A 24,762-nucleotide genomic window follows, 5' to 3' on the forward strand; every position below is an offset into this window, starting at 1 on the left:
TTCATTTTGATCTTGAGTGCTTGGAGCTTATTACAATTGAGGTTCTTCCTGTGTTGCCATCTTGGGTGATACCACCCTGCTTTGAGCAGTGAGTGCTCTCGGTAAGGCACAAGCAGCAATACAACACTTCCTTCCCACTCTCTGGAAAAAGCAGGAGAAACCATTCTTCCCTCCAGAGAACAGAAGGTAAAGACAGAGCTGAAACAGGTGGCACGTCCATACTCTGTCCCAATGGCATCCTTGAAGGCCAGGCTTTGGGTTCAGGCAATTATCAACTCAGCTAATCCTGGTTTAAGCACAAGACACAAAAGATGTCTGTACATCTCAACGTGTCCAAAACATTAGCATGCCTCAAGGCAAACAGCACATGCATCAATTGTCCACAGGATATTGTGAGGCCAGCTTTGTGAGGAGACATTAGTGGGAGGCAACACTCCTGCTCCTGGCTACTCTGAAGATCACAGGCTGACACCACAGCAGGAAGCATAGTACTTGTTTCTTTTTTCCTTCATAACCCGCAAAATTTTTTATGTGACCAGAGAACTTGAGGAGCTGTTCCCTTGGCTTGAGCTCATTAGGTTCTCTCCTTAATGTGCTGGAGCAGAAAGAGAGATTCACTTGGTTTTGTAATTTGGTTACGCTCTGTAGATCAACACCATTCTTGGCTTCCTTACAGAAGACCACACAAAGAGTCTGACTTCCTAAAGAGAACACCATCAGAAACCATGGAGACCTGCCAAGTGCCTGGCAACATCATTGATGCCAATCCTTGCCCAATTGCACAGCAGTCCCTGCAGAGACCTGTCTCTGGACCTCCTATTGCTTTGTCTGTGTATACACACTACCTACAGTTTCTGCTGGGAATTTAAAAATCAGATTAAGCATTCACCAGATGTCTAAATCTATTGGATTGTTCTGGAAATGATCACATTTATACCAGGGTGGTGTGTGCTAAAGTATTTCTTATGATAAGATGGACTTCATCTGATAGGTCTTTTTAAATTGCTAAATATTCCTAAAACTACTAGACAATTGTAGTTGCAGCTTGAAAAAGTAAATCTTTCTCATTGTGATGCTTCCAGGTAGAGAAAATAAATGTCAAAATGTTACTTTAAAAAGAGTTTAAAGATTCACCTGGGAGCACTGCCCAAAGCTGTGACCTAAGTGGGACAGAATGAAGTAAATTTGAACTTTTGCATGGTGTGATTTCAAATTTTGTCCTTTGGCAGTGGGAGAGGGGGAGAGTATACGTGATGCATATTAAGAAGAAAGAACTATTAAATCAGTGTCAGAGATGTGCTCAACAGATACAACATCCATATTCAGTCTCGACTGAAGAGAATAACATTTATTTCTCCACGCCATGCTCCATTTACCCTAAGGACCACTGCCCTACTTAATGCTCTGAGGCATGGCAGGCTGCCTCTTCATCTAAAAAATGCAATGCAGTTCACAAGTGTGAGTTGGGTCAAGATGAACAAATGAAAGAAAGGGGGAGTGCAGGAGAACGGATGAAAGAGCTGGGAGCCTGACCTTAGAGCAATAATAACACAGCAATAAACCCGGCCATTATTTCCAGCCTGTGTCAGGAGCAATGGGAGGCCTCAGATAAAATAGCTTGATCTGTACTCAGATGATGCTGAGCAGAACAGCGTTTCAAGCTATTGTGCTGAAGAAGAGCCTGCAGTGGGGAAGGTGTCTGAGAGTATAGGACTTAGCTATACTATCCATTAGAAGCACAGGTAAGTCCTAGGTCCATATCTAAGTATAGCTATAAGAGCAGAGGTAATCCATCTCAAAGGTACCTTCTGCAATGGATGATTGCCTACACTGCATAGCCATGTGTCAAAATGAAACAATGCTACCCTATTTATAATCCTGTATTGCACAAGGAGAAAAAATGCTTTGGAGTTGAGGTTTCTGCTCTAGTGTTCTCATTTTACTACATCTATGACCTATTTTAATCCACTGCATCCTAAAGAAAGATTGTTGGTTGTCAATAATGAAGTAATGTAGTTCCAGTTTAAATTGTAAAATGACTTCTGCTTCACTTCAAAATTTTAAATTTTATTTATTTATTTTAAATGGAACAGGAAGCTTTACAAAAAGCAGGGTTGATGAATAATTAAATGTAACATCAAATGAAAAGAAATACACCTGTAGAAATGTTATGCCTTAGAGAAGATAGATTTTGGTTTCTAGCTTTAAATTTTTATATTATAACAATGGATACCATAGAAGAACCCTTCTTCATGTTGAAATGCTATTGCACTGACATCAGTGGGACTAGTCATATATTCAGACGTAAGCAAATGGTTAAGAGCTTTGCAGAACTGGGGCTTAAATTCAACCATTGAGTGGAGCAGTTTGCCTTCATGGAGCCCATCATATTAAAGATTAGAAATGCTGCATTGCAGTTTCCCATTTTATTAATGTCAAAACTCTAAAATGAAGAGCAAGACCACCTAATTAATTGATAGAATTTAAACAATTATTGAAACGTCAATTTTCACACACACACAGAGACACAAAAGCTGCTGTTTTCCTTAAGGATGCATAGGAATACATATATACAGGTAGAAATGTGCCAGTCCATTGAGGGTGTGGAGATGTGTGCAAGAATGTGTACATATTCTTGCTCATAAGATGGGCCGGATCTGGTTTCATGCCAAAGTAAATTCTCCAGCAGCTGACACTCTTCTAGCTGATAGAGATGATATGTATCACAGCAGCTTCCTTTTCTATACAAGAGTGGTGTTGCTTTTAACAAATCAGTCTTTATCTGACAGGTCAGTATGGAGGGAGAAGCTGTGGATTCAGCATTTTGTTGGTTCTGGATCCTTTTTTTTTTTTTTTTTTTTTTTTGTAAAGTAAAGTATAAATAATCGGCTTTCTTGGTTGCTCAGTGAAGCAAGACCATCCAAGTTGGGTCAGGTAAATTTGTAGCCAGCCATTAAGAACTCTGTTTTCACATTTGTTTTACTGGGATTGGCAGCAAGAGAGTGTCAGGATGAACACGGAAATCATAGAATAACAGACTTTGCAGCTATAGGGATGTACAGCCATTTTCCAATCAAATACAAGAAGGAAAGATGGAAATACTACACTCCTCTCTTTTGTAAAAGGAGTGAAAGAAATTGTGGTCGCTGAGGATGAAGGGCAAACACAAGTTGAGTGAGAAGACTATCAAAAGAAGATTCAGCAGAGGAAAGTTCCATAGAACATAAGACAATATTTGCTAAATTGAAAGAAATCAAAGAATGTGGAAAGGTAGTTCTGAAGTGATCGATGGGCTTATTAAAAAATAGTCCCATGCCTTTTCTTGATTTCTAATGTGATCTTCAAGGCCATGATATGTGTCCCCTAGGTTTCCCTCTCCTCTTCAATATAACAGGCAAATAAAGATTAAGACAAATTTGGGAGTGCGTGAAAACTGGCAACAGAAAATCTGTGAATATTTGATCTACTGTGGAGCTGTGCCAGAATCCAGTTGCCAAAACAGAATTTTACCAGGATCTCTACTCATGATGTCTTATAAATAATTATCACATATAGTTATCAAGGTCCTGGAAATAGCATATGATTTTCATCTAAAATAACCAATAATTGACACTTCTGAAAAAATTTCCAGAATATGGAAGTGTCTTGGATGCAAACCTGTTAATTGCCAGACTTAATATCTTAAATATTTGCACCTTCTTTGCTGTTAATGTTAAGATTATCCTGGGCTTGCAGCCTGGAGTATTTGGAAAACTCTAACCATTTAACCTTAAACACAGTCTACATTCCAAGATGAAGGAAAAAAGGTTTCAGAACTAGCTGGGCTGAAGAATACAAATTACATACTTTCAAAAATAAAAACTACAGTTCTTACTTGCAAAAAGTTGTGCAGGAAGTCTAATTAGCAGCTTCATATGAGAGTCCAGTACTACAGAGAACGTGAATTCATGTAATCAATCAGGGTGTTGGCAAAGTAGAACAAAGTAAGGAGTGTGATGTTAAGGGATGTACAGGAATTTGGAGAAATGAAAGCCACAAATCAATGTAAAAGATAATAAACTAATTAATAAGAAGGCATAATCATTTTGAAACAAAGCCAAGATAAATGAAATAGCTGATGGGTTTTTGTTTGTTGACACAGTTACAATGAAAAACCATCATGTGAAATCAGCTACAAAAGCAGGAAAGGAAGTTACAATTTGGAATGCATCCAGAAAGGATTAAAGTAGTTATGTGAAACAAAGAAAGAACACTATATAAGGTGTTCTTGCAGCCAAACAAAGAGCTTGATGTAAAATAATGAATTTAGTAAGCTGGTTTCTTTGCCTGTTGTGTGAATTTCTCTTTGTTAAAAACATATGATTTCTCGTGCATGCACAGATCAAGCTATTTTGGTTACTTATAATTGGCCAAAGAAATGGCATGGATTTTTGGTCTGTAATTCAATGCATAAAATCTCATAAAGTCCAGAAGTGTAAAAAACTGGAAAAAGAAGTGCCAACTTGAAATTCTTTACTTCTGCTGTATGCAGACACTCACTCATATGACCAAATCTTCCTTTCTTTGGAGGATCACACAATTTTGTTTAATAAAACCTTGAATTTGCTGTAGGTGTGCATTTATCATGGAACAATGAAGGATAAGAAACACCTTGGGTCAATTACAATGCTCAGATTCTCAAGCGCATATAGCTTATGAGGAGCAATCCCTGCCTCCTGGAAGAAGTCAGCAGAAAGCTCATCTGTTGCGGGAAGTGAAAATAATTTCACCTCTCTTTGGACATTCACACTGGACTAGTCAACCAGACTCCCTCTGGAAAAAACAAGGAGAAAAAGTCACTTATAAAAGTGTTCATCTTAAGGTAGACATCTAAAGTACAACAGGTGAACCCTGCTCTAGTAGCACCTATTTTTCTCCCTTTAGCTATGAAGGGATTCCAATCAACCAGTTTAGCAGCTTTTTTTTAAGTAAGGAAGAGCACCAGGTACTTGCCCCTAGGTGGTCTGAGTCCTTTTCTGGATGGTCCTGCTTACTTCTAGTGACTGCAGAGGGTCCTTGTGTGACCACATTCTAACTTTGGCAACAAAGGTAAGTCCCTTATGTTAGAAAGAATATATGTAGACCTTGATATACCCACCAAAGGCTTACAAATATTTAAGAATGGAAGTTATCCAGGTAGCACTAAAGAGGAAATGTTTCTTGATGAAACTCTTTACTAGCACATAGGCTGACTCATTCATTTATTTAAGAACTCAGCAGCTGTAGCTCAGGTACACTTGTAAAGACTGTCTCAGCCCCAGTCAAAAAACCTGAACTGGTAGGATCTCTGAGCTGTTTGCAGAGGATCTGCGAACAAGAAAACTCGCTTTTTCAGATAGATTGCTTGTAGAAAAATACAGCTTTGGAGCCTTTGCCTTTAATAGGTTTCTAATAAATTGTCCTACCCTCTAAATCCTTTTCTTGATCGTTTTGGCACTGTATGTCAACACTCAGCCAGATGCTGAAATGATGCCACCTAAGGCAAATCAACTCGTTGACAAAGCTTTTTTTTATATTCACTGCTTTCTGTGGGGGTTTTATGTTGCTTTAGCAACTGCACTGTTTGCTTTTAAAGTGCTTTAAAGATTGTTTACTCTAATATTTCTACAGCAAAAGTAATTATCAGGTCAACACTTCTCTTTAAGATGTTTCAAGCCCTCTAAAAGTAGCAAGGGGGTGGCTTAATAATAATGATCTTTGGAAACAAATGTCCCTCAGAAGAGAAGATTTTGAGAGCTTTTGAGGGCAATCCAGCTGCTTGTTTCATTCAGGATGGGAGCCAGTCTTTTAAGTTGATCTCCAGACAGCTACTTCAGCCTGGAGTGCCCTTTCACAGCAGTTCACAGATGGATGGACTGGCACAGCGGGCAAGCAAAGGTGCGTGTTTGGAGCCAACCACTTTGACGGCTGCTGCAGCTGAGCCCCCAGACCTAGGATGTCTCTCTTCATGACAGGTAGCGATAAAGTGTGATAGCCAGAGAACATGAAACAACTGGAGAGGACCTAGATCTTCCAGAAGAAATAGGGCAGGGGACTGTTCCCAGCCTCATAAGGATAGCATGAACTCAAACAAGCATAATGATGCATTTTGGGCAGGCTGCAGCAGCAGCTGCTGGGTGGGTAGGCAGGGCATGGTGTGCCAATGGCCGCACCTGAACTGTGCGAGCCCTTGCTGCCAGACCTGTGATTTTCACTGCCTTTAGTAGCAAAGAAAAGCATGATGAAACCCAAAGATGGGGTCTGAAGGTAGTTACGCACAGCAAACACATAGCCACGTTTGTAGGATGCTTCTTAGCACAAGTGATCAACCAGCAGAATGAAAAAGAAGGTCCTAGGTAAGAAATGTATGACATAAAAAAGTAATTTCTTACAAAAAGGGGTAGGACATAAAAAATTCTGGAGCACTGGTCATGTAGGCTGTGTCCCGACTGCCCAAACACACCACATTTCCTCAAAGGAAGACAAACATTTATTCCAAGTATTTCAACTTAAAAATCAGAGTTTATCTTAAATTAGTGCCTTCATTCTTTCAGTTAATAAAGTAAGTACATAATACTATTTCATACATCTGGTGGTAGGGAAGTGTCAGCTGGAGGCCAGAAGAATTTTCCTAGGGTACCTACAATGGCATGAGCCATCTACATTTAGATAAATTAATCTTACTCTAGATATCCATTTTGCTGTTCAGGATCTTACATATGGGTCTTGTACTGCTGTTTCACCAGTGCCCAGCTGAGGTTCAATTTTGTGAGTTAAACGGATCATGCCCTGTCTTTTCTGGGACCTTCTGTGGGATTTAGCTGCCTCTGCACCCAGCACAACAGAAATAAGCATTCAGCAACTGAGCAGTCTCCACATGCACATCTAGGGAAATCAACAGTCTAAAATGAAGATTTTAGACACTCAAGACCAATACTAATGTATTCATTATTATTATTATATTATACATGTATACACTCACATTTCCCTTTAAAAAAGGCATGTACATTCAAAAGATTTCTTCACACAGTTTTTTTGCAGCATCTATCACAGAATCATAGAATGTGGAAGTTTTTGCAAATGTCTGGTGCAGTCTTTACTTTAATGCATGCTCTCACCTTAACACAAGGTCCCTCACTTTAATGAATTCCTGCTAAACCCCTCATTTTTCAGCTGTTATACTTGTGTGGTACATTTAGAAATGAAAACAAAATGGTATTAGTGCCTCTAGCTCAGCAAAACTGAACGTGTGCTATATGATATGCTATAAAGATGCTTGCATTTGGGAAATTGCCTGCTTTTTGCAGACCATGGAATTGTGTAGATCTGACTCACTTTCACACGCTTCAGTCAGCTGCTCTGTGCTGCTGTGCCATGTCAGTGCTGTACTGAATGGGCCCACAGGCAACTCCAGGGTGTAAATAATGCAGCATAACAATAGCAGCTTGTGCAGAGACAAGAGATTAAGATGACTTTGATCCATCCTCAGACATTTGGTGAAAGTGAAAGGCAGTCCCTTGGAGCACTGCCAGTTTATACTTCCAGTCTCAGGCATTAGCCTGTGGCCAGATTAGACTAAGAACTTTGACTCGGTCACTGAGCAAACAACTGTGCTGGTTTAAAACATAAACATCTCTTTTCTCTTGTTCCCATTTATTTATATTGCTCTATTTCTAGGAGTTACCACCCTAAAAACAGCAGCAAAAGATTGCTCCAGTTCATAGTCTGGTGTTTTGATGGGAACTCTGCTCAGTTTGTGATCTGAGATGGGATGCTGCAATACGGAGCAGGACCACCAAGACCTCCATAAAGGTCTTTCTGGCTGCTAGGGAGCTGGGAAACACAAGGAGACGAACATGACAGGGACCTCTCATGGCCTTAGCATCCCAACAAGATTTGCCGCAGGTCATTTGTCAAAGCCCTAATCTAGCACTGTGCTTTTTTTTATGATGGCAAAACCAGATTGCTAGAGAAGAGCAGAGGGCAGGCACCTCTACAGGTGCACCAGTCTCTGTCTATTTGTGGAAGTTACTTCCCATCCTCATTAGCAAAAGAGCTCAGCTATTGAATGTAACTTAATCAACAAATGGGGTTGTCCTTGGCAGGTTATCTTCAGTCAAACAATGACTTCTCTTTGTAGAGATGGAGTTATACAACCACTTTCATTTGATTACAAAAATAAGCCCAATTAAATATATAAATGTTTAAGTAAAACATTTGGACATTGTTCACTTATTAAAAACCAAATAACTATCCAATTTTCAAAAGAGCAGCAAACTGCTGGGCATTTCACAATGTTGGCTCAGGTTTTTTTGAAAAGAATACCCAAATCCACTTATAAATAAATGAAAGGCATGGTTATTTTTCCTGCAGCCTTTTTAAATATTGCTTTGGAATGTACACAGAAATATGTGTGTTTGGTGGGGGCGGATAGAGGAGGTCCCCTCTTCACAATGTGGGCTATCTCAGCATTATTTGCAGTGCCTATTAGTCTAATGCCTTTTCAGAAAGCCTGAAGACATGGAGAAGCACTTCTTATCTAGCACACCCACTAAGGATTAGGGTTTTTTATGGGTTCTTAGCATTGCATCTTATTTATTCTGTCTAGTTACAGAATCATATAATCATCTGGGTTGGAAAAGACCTTTAAGATCAAGTCCAACCATAACCCAGGACTGCCAAATCCATCACTAAACCACGTCCCTAAGCACCGCACCTACACATTTTCTAAACACCTCCAGGGATGGTGATTTCACTACCTGCCTGGGCAGCTTGTTCCAATGCTTGACCACCCTTTCAGTGAAGACATTTTTCCTAACACCAAACCTAAACTTCCCCTGGCACAACTTCAGGCTGTTTCCTCTTCTGTTGCTTGTTATCTTGGAGAAGGGACCTACCCCCAGCTTGCTACAACCTCCTTTCAGACAGTTGTACGGAGCGGTAAGGTGCCCCCTTGAATGAGCATGTTATGGCAGGTGCGGGTTTGTCTTGTTTAGGTAAAACAAAAATTTTCATTTAATTGTTAAGTCTGGAATATTTCTGGTTAACATTACATTTCACAGTGCACAATTCAGCTGCTTCTCAAGAGAGTTCTTGCAGTTCCTCCTCTGTACCTGCCTCCTCTCTTCATCCTCCTGTAGTGTAAATATCCGCTCCTAGATTATCTTTTTTACCTCCAACCTCAACCATTTTTTCCGCCTCACCTTTTGAAAGTCCAGAACAAATCTCAGTGCTGAATCTCCACCTTTACTGGCTCTGTGGTCAAACCTTTTGTGCTTTGACACTCCTTTCCTAACCGCATGCACGTCCCCTGTTGCCCAAGCTGCGGCAGTTGCTCTGCCATCCTTGAAGAGGAGGCTGAATGCTGTCTGCTGATCAACATCCCTTTGAACATTCTGTTCCTTGAGAGTAACCACGTGCTGAATTACGTTCTCAGTGTCATCCTTGCTAGCACCCACAGCAGGAGGAGGTGCAGGACCGGCACTCCCATCACCACCGTTTCTCCCATCAGCAAACCAGTGCAGGGCTCAAGGCAGCTCAGCTTTTCTGATGTCAGATTTTGAATGCAGCGAGTATATACGTGGCTGTGGAGACAACTAATTTCACAGACTCAGGAATGGAAGGCATATCGTTGTGGCTTAATCAAATTAAATATTCAAATGAAAGCAATAATTACTTAAATTTGTCTTGAGACTTAGTGAGATTAAGTCTTTGAAACATCATTTTTGGCCTGTAGGCTATAATGAGTAAGACAGTCTCTAATGATTCAGAAAAGACTAGAGGGTTTGGGCTATCACCAACCAAGAAGTATTTATGAAAGATGATGAGCAGCGTGGTTATTAAACGGCCCTCGGACCGTACCTCTTCTTTACAGATGACTTCGCTAACACAGCATCAGTCAGGCACTGACATTAAGTAAAAAGACATCCTAGCCAAGCATATAAATTCAGTGCTAAAGTATGTGGAAGAGAGATGTTCAGTGGCAGAGCTGCCTGGTGGAAACCACTACAGCAAATTTCAGCTCTCATAATTGGTTAATTAATGTGTTAACATACGATTGCAGCAGATTGGTGACACCAGCAGTCCCGTCAAGTCTAGGCATGCGTAACACATGCCCTGCATGCTCTGGGCCCAGAAAATACAGTAAGAGTACACACCTTCACAGCTAATGTAATATATCTCATGGTCCTTATGTGTACCTGGAAGGAAAGCTGTCAGCTGAAATTTTTCACGTGGGTTTCTTCGCTGACTTTAGTGGCAGAGTGATTCAATATATGCAAATATCTGATTCATGAGTCAATGCTGAGATGGTGAAGGTGGTTTTGGAGACTCTGCTCTCTGATTGTGGGCATGACTGCGTTTAAGGTCATAGGCTGTAACTGTCTAAGTGCTGTCTTCAAGGAGCTCAGACTGGCACACCACCTGCCTTTGTGCGAGTTTGCAGAGAAACGACCTGGAAAGGTAACACTTTTCTGCACTCTGGGAAGAGCAAAGACTGAAGCCTGGGAACAAGCAGGCTGTTGGGAGACACAAGCAGGAATCAGAGAGGCAGAGCTGCTCACATGCTTGGGGTGGAAAAGCCGGCATCAGCGTGAACCAGCGAGGGGCTAGCCAGCCTTTCAAATGGGGGTGCTGCTCGGTGGGCTGGCTAGGAACTGCGTCAGGCTTCTGCACAGGATTGACCATGGGCAGCAATGAACTCAACTGTTCCCTGCAACAGTAACTGCAGTGTTTTGCTGACTTTTTCTACTACACCCTTTGAGACACCTTCCCACAAGCCCAGGAATCTTAGTTCAGTGACATTTTTTTCTGCTAGTTAACTATTTCTGTTCTCATTGCTATCTCTCCTTTGTGCTCGTATCTGTCAATTTTTAGGTGAATAATAAAGTTGCAGGAACTATTTATACTTCACTGAAAAGAAAATTTAGTATCAGTAGCACAGAAGGACATTAGAGTTCAGAATAACAAGGTAAAGCTTCTAGAGCATGTTAAACATCCCTTGGGCAACACTGTTAATGTCTGCTGATAACATCAGTGGCAGTGGTAGAGATGGGCGCTGATACTGGTAATGAGAATTTCTGATCCCATGCCAGATCATACGCACTCCAAAACACCACAGGAATGGTGTAAGGGAGGGTGACCCAGAGCATCTCTCCCAAAGCAATATTTTTTTTACCTTTCAACCTCAATTCATTTGCATATCTTCACAAGAAACATCTCTGAGATGGAAGCAAAACTCCTTACTCCTGAAGCCTGACAGAAATATCAGTGTAAAATTAAAAGGCAATGCAGTAGGTTTGTGTTTAACACTAGGAGACCATTTTTGTCCACTGTTCTTTGCACTGACCTTACTGCCAGGCTGCCACAAGCCCTGCACACACAGCTATGGAAAGAATTTCTAACACTCGCCATAATGTTTGGCTCACAGGGTCTGGAAATGGGGAACTGCGTGTGTCCATGTTTGGGAATGGCAGCAGCTTTCAAGTCTTCAGAAGGTCGGAGTGGTCAGTCTCTCCTGCTCCTTCAGGATGATTACAGATCCCCCTCTTCCCCAAGTGATACAGGATCAGAGAGTGCTTACAGAGTAGGGTTTCAGCAGCTGCATCAATCCTTGTAGCTAGACAAGGACCTGCATGCACATTCAAATATCAGATCCTGATCACCCACATTGCTTAATCCTTAGGTTGCTGCTGGGCCCTTGTTTTCTAGAGCCCTCTCTAGAGGCGGCTCACCCCATACCGGGTGCGAGCCCAGCTGGGCCGTGTCCTTGGCTCAGTGCAGTTACCAACAGTAGGACCAGTGGCTTGTCTGGCAGAAGGCTGACACAGGGAGCAAGTGTTATTTATCAGGTCCCAGGGATGCAAGTAACCAAACCCGTACTCTTTAGACTTGGATTAGAAGGCCATAAACATGCCAGACTTCAAAGACAGCTAATTCCACTGACTGTGAATTACCCTGACCTGTGCTGTGACATGACAGTAGACTCAGCCTACCCTGTCAATTGTCCAGGAGTGTTAGCTCCCGTATTGCAAGGCTACTACATCTGCTGTCTTAAATATATATGTACATACATGCCTTCATTTTCTTTTATAATGTTCTTCTTGAAAATATTTCCAACAAATCTATCTGAAATCCCCTGCCTTAGCACCATACCAGAACGATGCAATTTGAATACCCTACCACGCTGGGTTTCTTCTCTATGCCTGTGCTCTTGTCCTTGTTTGCTTTTGTGGACAACACATACAAGAGTCTAATGTGGCTGAGATACTCTGATGATGACTCACCCAATTCAAACTGGTTGGAAAGGTTACCACAGGTTTGTCTGACTTCTTCACTGTCCCAGCCAAGAGGATAGAGGGCACAACCAGAGCCGATCAACAGACCTATGGAGAGAAAAGAAAACTGAGGTTTCTACAAGCAATTGCCATTAGCTTAAACACAGGATGCCACCAAGGAATCAAAGTGTCGAATTGTTGTTTGGGAATCTCCAAGGAAAAAAAAAATCTCCTAAAACCAGTAGAAAATCTTTCGGACTTCTACTGCTGCATTCTGCTACACTGTTTTACAGCTGATCCGTGGGCTGGAGGCAGCCTTGGTGGTTCAGCACCAGAAGCCATCCTCAGCCTCTGAAGCTTCTGTCTGAGAGCTTTTACACTCCCCTTCTACTCTGCAGAACCTGTACATGTACTACTCGGAAAACTCAACGTAGGGTTAAATAGAAGCTCTGCTAGTCACAACATTTACAAGCTGATTGCTTCTGATTAATTAAAAGAACAATCAATCAGAGTCTATCAAGGTTCTAGCAGGAAAATTAAGCTGACAGTTGTGCTAATCCGTTGTAATTTTCCTTTGTTTTTCACCCTTTCAAAAGCCAGGGAAGCATGGTTCCATGTCACCTGATCAATTCACACCACAGGTACACACTCCACAAATTTTTCTCAAATTATTTCATCCAAAACAACTGAGTTCTTGAGCCATTTACCTATTATCATGCTTGGCTTAACGTTCACAACATGCTTTGCTTTCTCCAGCCCTCATGCTGCCCTGAACAGATGTGTTTTGGCTAAGCCTTTTCCTTCACAAGATCTTGCTGGGACTCACCCAATGGGCTATGATTATTTTGCAGAAGTGGCATTTTTTATCATATTGCATTCTCAGCTGTCACTGCAGCAGCTGCCAAAAATCGGGTGTAGCTGGCAAAGCTTCTTACACAGACAGCCTAGAAAGAACATTTCAATGTATGGTACAGCATTTAAATGTTACCTCCTTTGTGTCAGATCTTATTTGTAAGATTGGAAATAAACCACTAGGTAGATAACAAGCTGGGTATGCCTGGCACTTTGCAGACTGTAAAGGCAAGCAAGTGCCCAAAAAGTTTGCAGTGTGGGTTTGTAGTTGTCCCTTTTAGCTGTTAGGTAGAGCACAGGACTGAGACAAGGTCTGAAGCCTTACAACTTTCACTGGCTGACTTTGGACAAGTCCCTTGGCCTCACACCATCTTGCTTTTCTTATCTTGACAGTGAGAATAAGGACAATGTGTTCCCTGCAAAGCAATTCTGCTGGCATACTCCTAGTGCAGAAAAGCCCTGGGTGTGGTGTCAGAGGCACGGTGGACACCACACCAGTCTACCAGGAGTCCCTGAGAGTGATTCTGGCTTAGGGCTTGGACCTAGCTATGGATTTCTGCTGTCTCCATCCTCAAGATGTCTAAGGTTCTCATATTTTTTATGGTCCTGTAAGATACAGAAAACACTTCAAAATGTTCTTGCCTCCTCAAAGACATGTTTGAACAAGGTACTGAAGTCCAGAAGTGGTATCTCATCCTTCTCCAAAAATCTTTAACGCTCTTAGCATCTTAGCTGTTAGCAGTGCAGCTCAGAAACTCTTTTGCTGCTTCCCCAAGCACCTCTTCCCCTGTTTAGGGTCAGTATTAGCTCCTTAGACCTTCCTCCACAAAGTTCAAATTTGTTTTTGCTGCTCAAGTTTAGTTCTTCCTTTCCTTGTTGAGCAGTCATTGCCTGCTCCTCTCTCCATATCTATACTGGAAAAGAAATCCCTGAGGCAGCCCCCTCTCAGATGGTGGTTCACCCAACAGCTGTAAAGGGAGAAAAGCAATTAAGGATACATGAATGCTAGGTATTTTCAGAACTTTTCCTGACCTGAATATGGTTGCTTCTAATGTCCTTGCTAATAGCTTTCACAGTATCATCTGATTTTTTCCCTCAGGGCCTCAGAGCCTACAGCAGCTGATAGAATCCATGTAAATGAGAGTCGCTTCAAATTAAATTCTCAGAAAGGATGTTCCTCAGACAAGAGAACTTCGGCCAAAACTCGGTCTACAGCTTAAGACTGAAAAAACCCGATGGATTCTCACTAAGAACTGTTAAAGCAAGAAGGGTATTTTGCTACAATGCATACAGCTGATGTGCTAAGAATAGGCAGGACCCAACGGGGCAAGGAGGAACATCACCACTGATAATGAGAATGGCTGAGGAAGGGAGGAAGAGCACTTAGATGCACAGACTGGTGGACCATGGCAGCCCTCGCCAGCCTTGCTGTGGTTCTGACCCCTTCCCACACTGCCCATGACCCCCGCGACGTGCCTAGTGCCAGCCCAGGCAGACCACAGCTCAGAAGCTGCTCTGGCCAAAAGTGAACTACCCTGGCTCTGCTGGTTTCAATAAACATGTGTCCTTGAACAGACTCTCTGGGAGACCTCCCAAATACTCAGAGGGCTCTGTTGCAAGGGGCACGGAGAAGTATGCAGGGGGTAAGAGGGAAGGCAGGCTTGCAGCTGCCTGCATTGGACCAGATGAAACAGCAGCTAGCCCTTCTTCACAAATAGGTCCTGGGAAAGCCTCCTGCCGAATTCTTCCAGGAGAGCACAACAGCAGCACTGCAGGCAAGTGAAAGGATAATTAGCATAACAATGCTGCCCCTCCAAACCCAGAAAAAGCTCTTAGCACTTGCCAATTACTCTCCTCAGGTGGCAAGAGTGTCTAGCGCCCATGGCATTCACAGAGGACTGTCTGTTCAGCCCTGTTTAGGTTTTGTTGCAGTAACAGGTCGTTGTTCGGGGTTTTTCTCACGAATATTGCTCACAGCACTTTCCACTGCCACCCTCCAAACACAGCTCATCCTATTCCAAAGTGTACCTGTTTGCTCTTTCTGCCTCTGATGCTACACTGCATAGAGTGACTGCAAGCCTTGGCAATTTATTCCCTTCCCTAGCCAGACCTCTACGCCCCCGCATCACACCCTCTTTCCTACTTCTGTACGTCCATCTCTGTAAGTACAAAGCTCAGTTTCAGTGAAAAATATTCTGGTTTCAATCAAAAATTCATTAGCAATGCGATATACTGTCATGTTAAATTGCTCCAAAGGAGCAGATGCCTCACTCGTATGTGGGTACTTGCCCTTAAAGCCAGTCCACATTGTCTAATGACCAGATCTCAGCATCCACTGCTGGGCCCCACCATTAGCTGTGCCCCTAGAAATAAATCAATCAAATAAGGGAAAATTCGTGTGCTATGACAGAACCTCCCTGCCCCAGCAACAGCTGGCTCTCCATTTGGGTATGGGCTTTAGCAGCGCTGAGTTTCATTTGTGGCGTACCAGCCATCAAGCACTGCAGCTTCTTTTCTGCTCGCACTCCGCGCTGGCTGTTACGATGAGATAAATGGGAAACCGCCACCTAACGCCAGTGCTGCCGCATGGCCCCGGCACACGAGCAGCAGCATGTTTATGTGTGAAGGACAAGGTATAAAGCCATCAGCAAACTCACAAGCTTCATTTAGCAAACATAAAACCTGCCAGAGACCAAAGGTGCTGCCAGGAGCACATTACTGTCTGGCGAAAAGGCCTATGCCTATAAATACCAGTTTTGTCACAGGTACCAACTGGCCAAAAGCCTTTAAGCTGTTGTTTTGACATCTCCTTTGATATCACTGGTTTTCAGCTGGTTTTGATTCACCTTCAAATGTTTCCCTGTAGTGGTGCGTATGCAACAGTTGTGAATGCAGGTCTATTGACAACACAGTTGTGTTCCCCAGTACTTCTTGCAAACAAGGTGCAGGCCAAACTCAGGGATCTACCTTCAGTGTAAGACTTCCACAAAGACTTAGAGCCTGCTAGTCAGTAAGACAAAATTTCACAAGTTTTGCTTTATGTCCTGAGGTATATATCTATGTGTGAGTGTGTGTGTGCAATGTCCTATTGCTTCCAGAGGATTCTGCATGACTTCAGCAGGGCCAATACTGGCTTGGTCTACATGGGCAGTGAAGCTGGAAACTGGCATTTCAGCTCCCTTATTTTATGCACTAAAAGTATGGAGTGTCTCAAAGCCCATGGTGTTAACAGGACTTGGATAAATGTCCCTCAGCCCCTTCCTTCTAATCAAACCACCACTGTTTGTAAGCAGCTAAATGTGTAGATCAGACCTCACAAAAGCAAAAAGACTGCATACTATTACTGGTAATAATTCATACATGCCCACAGCCAGTTTGTTTAATCACAGAGAATGTAGATCCTGCTGACCAGCTGCAACCTCCATTTAAAGACCTATGTTAAATACAAGGGCTGCAAACCCCACAGAAATCCTTAAGCTAATTTTGCAGCTTCAGTAGACAGCAGTTACTGGTTTAGCTCAAGTCACATCCTGGTCTGCCCTATAGTTACTGTATTTAGACAGCTATGCTACCCAGGACACCACACCCATCTTTACAGCTGCTTTAAATGCTTAGGATGCCTATAACATTTCTTCAGAAATAGAAAAAAACCTAACCACCAACAACCCACAGTGCTGCAATTACCATTCTGTCTTCTTCCATTATCCACTAAAGTCGTTAAGAGAAATAGAAAGGGGAAGGAAATGTGCAGGTCTGTAAACAGCACCTTCACAAAAGGGGCTGCAGCTTCGAGGTGCGAGGGAGCCAGACAGTGGGATGGGGCTAGCCACCGGTGGAGGTGCTGGTGGCACTTGGCTGCTGTTTTAGATGACATGCCATGCACCCGTGGAGGTGCTGGCAGTGGAGGTGTCAGAGACCAGCTCTTCTGGAGCAGTTCTGCATTCAGGAGTGAAACAGGGTCCTTGCCTTGATCCATGAAACATTGCTATTGCAGGTGCTGTGGCTGGCTCAATGTGCTACTGAGGCATGTGGGAGAGAGCCACAGGGCTGATTTAATGCAGCCAGCTTCAGCAGTGCAAAGCTGGAACCAAGTGCCTAGCTTCAATATTTAACAGGGTCTTATTTAGCCCATAGGCTCTTTGTCTAGTCCTTCCAGAGAGATGGATACCTTTAAAAAGTGAGTTAAAACACCTATATGTGCTAAGTGAGGAGCTGTCCAGACCTACAGGTTGCAAAACTACAAACCAGGGGGTCAGAGGGTGGACGCCTTAACAGTAAACTACCCAGAGTGATCCTTGTCCATCCCAGACTGCCTTCCCTGTTACTTTTGCTGTGGGTATAATGTGGAGTCATATTTTAGTAACACTTAGCACCTGAAGGATGATCTTGTCTGTCTGGAGTGGAACTTGGGATTGAAAATAATTGCATGTAACAGGTTCTGCATATGGTGGATGTGGCAGGGAAGGAGCAGTAATTACATTAGTGGCTTGGCACAGATATAGGTTTCATCTTTGAAGTGATAAAGAAATGATTTGTGGCATGCAGTGATCAGCTTACTCCAAGAGGTAAAATATTAACCACTATTAATATCTCCAAGAATAGCTCAGATGCAGGCAGGTCTCAAACAATAAATACAGAAGGATTAATAAACCAAGAGGCATTAACCAGATTTTGCCGTGGGCAAAGTGACTGCACTCAGAGAGACCAAGACCTATCAGCAAAAGTCAACGCACAAAAAAGGAAGCTGCTGTGGCTTCAACGGGATCCTCTACCCAAAGATCTGACATGCCTTAAATAACCCATGTAGACATCACACCATAAATTCATTGTTTGTAACTGTCCTGACAGTTTATAGCTAGCAAGTCCTGTTTTACAGACTCAGCTCTTCCTCTCACTTGTTGAGGTCACAGCATGCCACTGATTGCTATATGGATCTTTCTTGTTTTGTCATCAGCCCATTTGACCATTCCATCCTCAAAAGCCTGTTAAATAAAGCCAAACCTTCACCAGTGTCCTTCCTTCTCCCTTGCACAGGGTAAACCTAAGCACATGGTTCAGGTAAATCTGATGGAGAAAAGCACCAGTCTGATCAATGAAGAGAGGTAGTGATGGCAGTAAATAAGGCACTTAGCTTTGGATTTAGTCTCAGAGTCTTGCTGCTGGAAAATGCATTTTCAAGTGGGAGCTAAACTCCTGGTGTCTTTCCTTGATTACAGGCTTATTAAGAGGTTTCTACATGGGCACTGGAAATTGTATTCCTTTTTTGCATATCCTCAGCTCCAGTCACAGCTATGCCCTATAGATGCAGTGAAAGGGACTGCCCGGGCACCATAAAGGGCCTCCTTGGCCAGCAGGTAGCGGGGGTCTGCACTGCTGTAGCAGAGGGGCCTGGGAAGCCTTTCCAGGAGCCCAGTGTCATTGCAAAAACCCAATCTCTATTTCCACCTAGAAAGATAAAAGGAATGGGTCAGGCCTGATGTACGTACTGCAGAGAGAAAATAAAACCAGAACCAAAAGCTGCCTTTTTTACAGTCACATTTTAGTGAGAAAGGTCTTCTTCAAATTATCTTCCTCCCTTCTTTCCCCTCATCTTCTACTTTTTCCCCTTTCATTTTCAGACCTCACTAAAAAGAAACCTTGCCTTTTTTTTTTTTTTTTTTTGCTAGGCATTTCTAATGAATACTGCTCATCTGACAGATATTCAGGCCATCTGGAGAAGCTGACAGACAATAATTTGGAAGTCATCCCTTTCAAGACCATTTTAATGACGATTTTTCCTTTCACGTTTTTTCTCTATTAGCCTGTCTGAATCTTCAAGGATGATAGAAAGTTTTCACTTTCCCATCTGTCACTTGAAGGTACAGTAATCTCTACAAGCAAAACAAAACTGATTTTTAGATGCAGCATGGATTTTGACTCTCCAGTTCCTGTGACTTAAACACTCGCATTGCTGTAATGGTTTTAAAGCATTTACCTGCTATAAAAGTGAGCCTGTGAAAGTAAAAGTGAGCTGGCACATGAAGTTGTCTGCTGCTTTCAGATGTACCTTAGCCATCAGACAATGGGGTCAAAGAAGAATTGGTTAAAAACCATGATGTGAAATGCTTCATCAGACACAGCTTCTGAAGCCCCTGATCAAGAAGCTCTCCAGAAGCTGCAATCAAGTAGCAACTGCAGAGTGACGGAAGTGGGACAGAGCAGGTTCAGACAAACCCCAGAGCCTGGGCAAAACCAGGCTTAAGCATGAGATCAAATTTTGGGCAACAGTTCTCTCTTGTAGTCACTGAGCATGAGGCATTTGACTGTTACTTACTGAACCTGAACTGAAAGTGCATAGTTTGAGAGAGGGTACCATTGCCTACAATGAATGAATGCAGTAAGGGACTCCCTTGTCCCAGTGTCCAAGCAGAGGTCCCCAGGGACACACAGGTAGAAATTACACTTATGCTGTGCCAAATTTCCTCCCACTCCTCCTCACAAGGGTCACAGTGTGGGAGACAGCAAGTCAGTTCAGAGCTTCATTCAAGGTCAGGGTGTTTCTGCCACAGATTTTGCTGTAGCGGGACATTAGAGGGACTCTAGGCACAAAGCAAAATGAAACATAACAACAACAACAAACAGAGAGAAGAAAAGGCTACAGCCTTCAGCTTTGCAGATCCTGCCTCCGATAACACCGTTTCGTCTTGAGCAGGATAGAAATAGTACTCACAGGTTCTCAGCCAAAGGCGAAACCCCACCACCCTTTCCCTTCTGGTTCTGATCTCCAGGTTTTAATTTAATGCATTTGGCTTTGCTTAGCTCCCTTCCTTCTGACTGTCAAGCCCCACCCCTCGAATGAGACTTTTTCTGTTATTTCGGGTTGCTCCACACCATGAGCACTCACTCCCTGGCAGCTGCTGGCTCTGAACCTCAGCAAACAGCCACAGTGAAGAGCTGCCACCTGCCTGCTGCCGCTTCCCAGAGCTCTCGGAAAGCAGGGCCAGAGGCAAAGGAAGCCTAAAAAAGGCACGACGAACGCCTGCCAGCATCCAGCACAGCAAAGTGCTGTGTTATGGGAGAGTCACAGCCCTCGTTTTCTCCCTGACTGTGGGTATGGGGCAGTGGAGGGTGCAGATAGGAGTTTTCTGACAGATGAAGCATCACTTCACTTTGATTTTCATTTGATCAAAGGTGGTGTGCTCATTACTACAGACATGCTCCACGCTCAGAGGGGGAAATCTCCCCACCCAGAGATGCTACATTGCTACCCAAAAGCTAATGGCTTTGTCTGCTCTATTTGGCCCCGGGCGTTTTTAAAGCGATGCTGAAGGCTTCATAAAATGGAGCTGGGGGCTGGGAGAAACCCCAAAGAAACAGTGAAGTAGGAAGAGTGGAAAAATTAAACACAGAGCTGCTATTAAATGGTAGTGAATTAACAAGAGCTATTTGGTAAAAGGACAAGCGACAGGGCTGTGGCAGCTGCTGCCACGGAAAGGAAAGATCCAGCACCAGTTTCAAAGCCCTGCAGAATAGGTGCTGGTGCAGGGGGTTCCAGGATGCTGCAGCTCCCAACAGTTCTAACCCCCCAAAAAATCAGCCCTGGAAGTACTTCTAGTAACTAGATTTTATAAAGCAGCAGTAAATAGGCTCCACTCTGCACAGGTTGGTACTAGATACTAAGAAATCCAAAAGTTTAATCCTAATTTATGTTTGTAGTGGTAGAGTGTGTAGCTGCATATTTAATTGAAAACTCCATTATTACCATTTTTATACATCACCATTCACATGCAGGGAGCTTTAGAGAGATCCAAGGAAACAGGTACCTGCCTGTGCAATTTTTATCTTATTGGTTATGGTTAATTGAGGCTAAGGCTGGTCACAGAGTCAAGGTGGAAGGTATCTGCAGGACGTACCAATTGATTAAAGACTGAATATTCACTGAAGCAGAGACTCCGGGCTGATTCCCTTACCACCAGATCACACAGTTCCTCTTACATTTTCATTCTCTCAGCCAATGATACACGTATTTGGTACCAAGTAGAACATCCTTCAGACAGAAGCTCCACAGTTCCCATAGGATGAGAGATCAAGGTTCAAATCAGGAAAAAACAAAAAGGGGTGGGTGTGGGGGGAAAGACAGCTTTCACCATAGCTATTTCTCCCAACCATGAGTGTTGGGTGCAGATGATTCAATATGAGAGATTCCAGCATCACGAGGTTTTCTCCTTTGGGCTTCCTGCAATATGTACTGGTGATGTGCCCCTGGATGAGGTAAGTGGGGGAGTATCAAGGCTGTGAATCCTCCAGTATTTAGACAGAAGGCACAGCACTAAGTAGTCTGGATAAGCCCAGACTTGCTTGCTTTTGTTTGTCTAAGGGGATACTTGGGAGGCACAAAAGTAATTATTGTAGATGTGATTCAGCATTGGTCCTGCTTTAAGCAGAAGGTTGAACTATATGACCTCTTGACACCCCTTCCAACATGAAACACTCTAGGAATCTGTTTTTCCATCGTTCAGGCACCTCAGCTTAAGGCAGCTGGGGCTCAAGTCATGTGTGTGTACATAGGACTACTTGCATTTCAGCCATGTAGCCCGCCTGGAGACCAGCTCCTGCTCCAGAACAGCATGGGTCTTCCTTTCTAGGTGCCTCAGATGGCACAGAGCATATGAAAACTATGGAGACACCTCTGCAGTGGCAACTGAATTGAGATCCTCGTCAATCATTGGAGTCAAGAAGGTATTTTTCTCATCCTAAAGAATACACAAACATTGGTCTATGACTGGGACACATCTCAGTTCACCTAACTTGTAAGACAGCAAAGACATTCGTGTGGGACTGACAGACATGACATAGGGCCAAACAGGGAAAGCCAGATGCTCCTGGATCAGCAGCTGGAGGTGGGATAGCCAAGGGCATCTCGAATGGCACTAGACACTTGTAGGTCAATGACTGAATTGTGCTCCACTGTCAGTACCGGCTTAGAGTGGGATTTAGCCACCCAAATATTAGTCATATTAGGCATATTAGTCACCTTCTGTCAGTTTAAGTGCTGTTCAGTACCTTGCTTGGCCTCCATCTCCCTCTGCAGAGCAGTGCAAGATTCCTCTAAGCCCCCTGTCACACCTACCAGCCCACGCAGAGGTCTTGCAGACCCCAGAGTATCTCTTACAGTGCAAAGCTTCTAGATTTAGCCTAACGAATTTCACCCTAGATATCTCTTGATCTTAATAGGAACTTAGAAACCTAGCTCAAGGGAAAATACCTGTATTGTAAACACCTTTAAAAAAATGTATGAACCCATAATTGAATCCGACTGAAAGTTAACAACACTTTATTTTATCCTTTATTTTCTATACTTCTGCCCTCATTCTGTCCTTAAGATGCAAATGTCTCGATTCCTGTCATGAATTTTGCCTTCCTTTATGGAAATAACCTCAATGTTAGGGAAGCAGAGAAGATTAAAGGAAAAATTGTCTTGCTTCTGAGTTCTGAGTGTAAACCTATATGTTCCGCCTTGAAAGGAAGTTATTTCTATGGAAACACGTTGCTGCTTCAGAATGGTCTTGGTCTGCCTCAATTGCTGCCACAGAGCCAGACCACTCAGGTCCAGCTCTGGTGAGTCTCTGTGTCATTCCTATCAGTGTGTCACACAACGAAATGATTGACACCACTTCTTCTGAAAAGGATGTGATATGGTCCAGTTAAAGGCAGAGTGAATCTGCAGAGTGGAACTGAAATGCTTGAAGAACTCCAGAAAACACCCTGGAGTTTGACTGTCAGCTCATTTTTGTTTGGCAAGCCATGATCACTGCTTGTATGTTATAAGCTTTATAGGGGGGAAAAAAAAAAACTACCAACAACCTGAGTGTTATCACATGCCATCAGACTTCTTTATGTGACAACCCATCTGTGTGCTCAGCCCATCGTTTTGTGGCTCAGAATCAAACGCTTGACAGTTCAAAGAGTCTAGAGCAGCATATGGCATATGACATAGTGTATTTAAATAGAAATCACTCTATTAGAAACACAAGGGTGCCTACTGTAATTAATAAGAGGTAGTTTAATAACTAGCTTCCCAAAATACGTAATACTCCATGTAGTCGTAGTAGATAAGGCATACTCCTTTGCATTAATATGCATTTCAATAGCAACTGGAGACCGGACTACACTAGCCAGAGCCTTTGTAGAAGCCGCATGCTTGAAGGATTTCCCATTATGTGAACTGATCTCATGAAGGACCGTGAGGAGGGAATGAAGGAAATACACCCTGTGTCGGTGAAGATGCCTAAGCAGAAAAATGGGTAAATAGTCAGGCATTGCCATATCTTTTCAGTACCAACTGGGCAGACTAAGGTCATGATAAGCATTAAGGAAAAGTGTGCAGCCACCCAACTCCTGAGCACGACTCCACTGATTTTGCCTTTAGAGTGTCCCAGCCTTTGCAAACATTCAGACACAGATTAAACACCAAAGAATTGCTTTTCCATGTCTATTGGTTCCCTGATCTGTGAAAAACAATAGTTTGTAGATGCTGGATAAAGCAACAAAGATGTCCAACCAATTCCTTCACTTTGGTAGCATATCTCCAAAGTAACAAGGGGAAGTGGAACTGATGCAAAGCATACATCCACTGGGGCAACACTGCATACCATGCTTTTGCCCTTTTTTTTTTTTTTTTTTTTTTACGTTTAGCTTATTTCAGTCGAGCTGTTCAAGGATTAATGGAAAACCAACCACTGCACATCTCAGTAAACTACAGCCATACTCAAGACTTCAAAGTAGCATTTTCAGCACACGGTCTGCAGACCCTCTGGCAAAACAGGGAGCACACTGAAGTGAGTTCATACATGCTGTTAGGCAATCTATACCTGGAAAAAAGATTGAACAGGTCCACATTTCTACTGAAGAGTTTGTAAGACCCCTCAAAGCAAATGAGTTTGGAAACCACCTTTCTAGATAGGAAATATAGTAAGATAAACTGCTACAATGCTGTAAAAGACAGTGACAGACAGTAAACACAGCTGAGAATTACTTTCCCCTTTATATTATCTTCACTGGTGCCTCACAGGTTTAACCCTTCCTCTTGCTCTGCAGAAATGCACACACCAGCTTAGCTGATACACAGGCCTGCAGCCATCAAACACATTTCTCCCCGTACAGTGTAGGGTGCTCTGATGGATAAGTCATAGACAGCAAAGTGTTGTGAAATACATGCAAACTGGTGAGGGAGAGGTCAGTTTAATTTATTGTTTGCTGCTGTAGCTGCAGCACTTTTTAGCAGCTTTTAAAATACCCTTTGCATCCACAAGGCTACTTGCAGAGCATACAGCTAAGCACATGAATCAATCTATGTATGAACAAGGGTATACACAGTGCAGTTTTCCTTTGTGCTGAACTGCGGTGCAAAATCAAAAGAAATGAAGTCAAATCCAAGCAATAATGGACTCCATGTGAAATCAATTGTGCATACAGCTTCCTCAATTAAACTAAAAACAAATATTGCCCCATTCCCAGCTACTTTGTTTTCAATAAGAGAGATTATAAGGTTCAGCACAGCTCCAGTGAGAACCTCGTGAGATTCAAAATACTGTTTCCATACTGTCAGACTGTGTTTTATTTTACATGATGTTTACAT

At 42.9% G+C, this 24,762-nt stretch overlaps 1 protein-coding gene across 2 annotated transcripts in view; it reads right to left on the reverse strand.

Annotated features, from left to right (window-relative positions):
- The window catches only part of LHFPL6 (LHFPL tetraspan subfamily member 6), a 163,425-nt gene that overhangs the window by 20,718 nt on the left and 117,945 nt on the right, over positions 1-24,762 (reverse strand). For both annotated transcript variants that reach the window (XM_080377109.1, XM_080377110.1), the window contains exon 3: positions 12,303-12,401. In XM_080377109.1, coding sequence (XP_080233235.1) covers positions 12,303-12,401 — 99 coding nt within the window. The remainder of the gene's footprint in view (positions 1-12,302; positions 12,402-24,762) is intronic.

Source organism: Falco punctatus, assembly GCF_963210335.1.
Source record: "Falco punctatus genome assembly, chromosome: 2".
Taxonomy (NCBI): Eukaryota; Metazoa; Chordata; class Aves; order Falconiformes; family Falconidae; genus Falco; species Falco punctatus.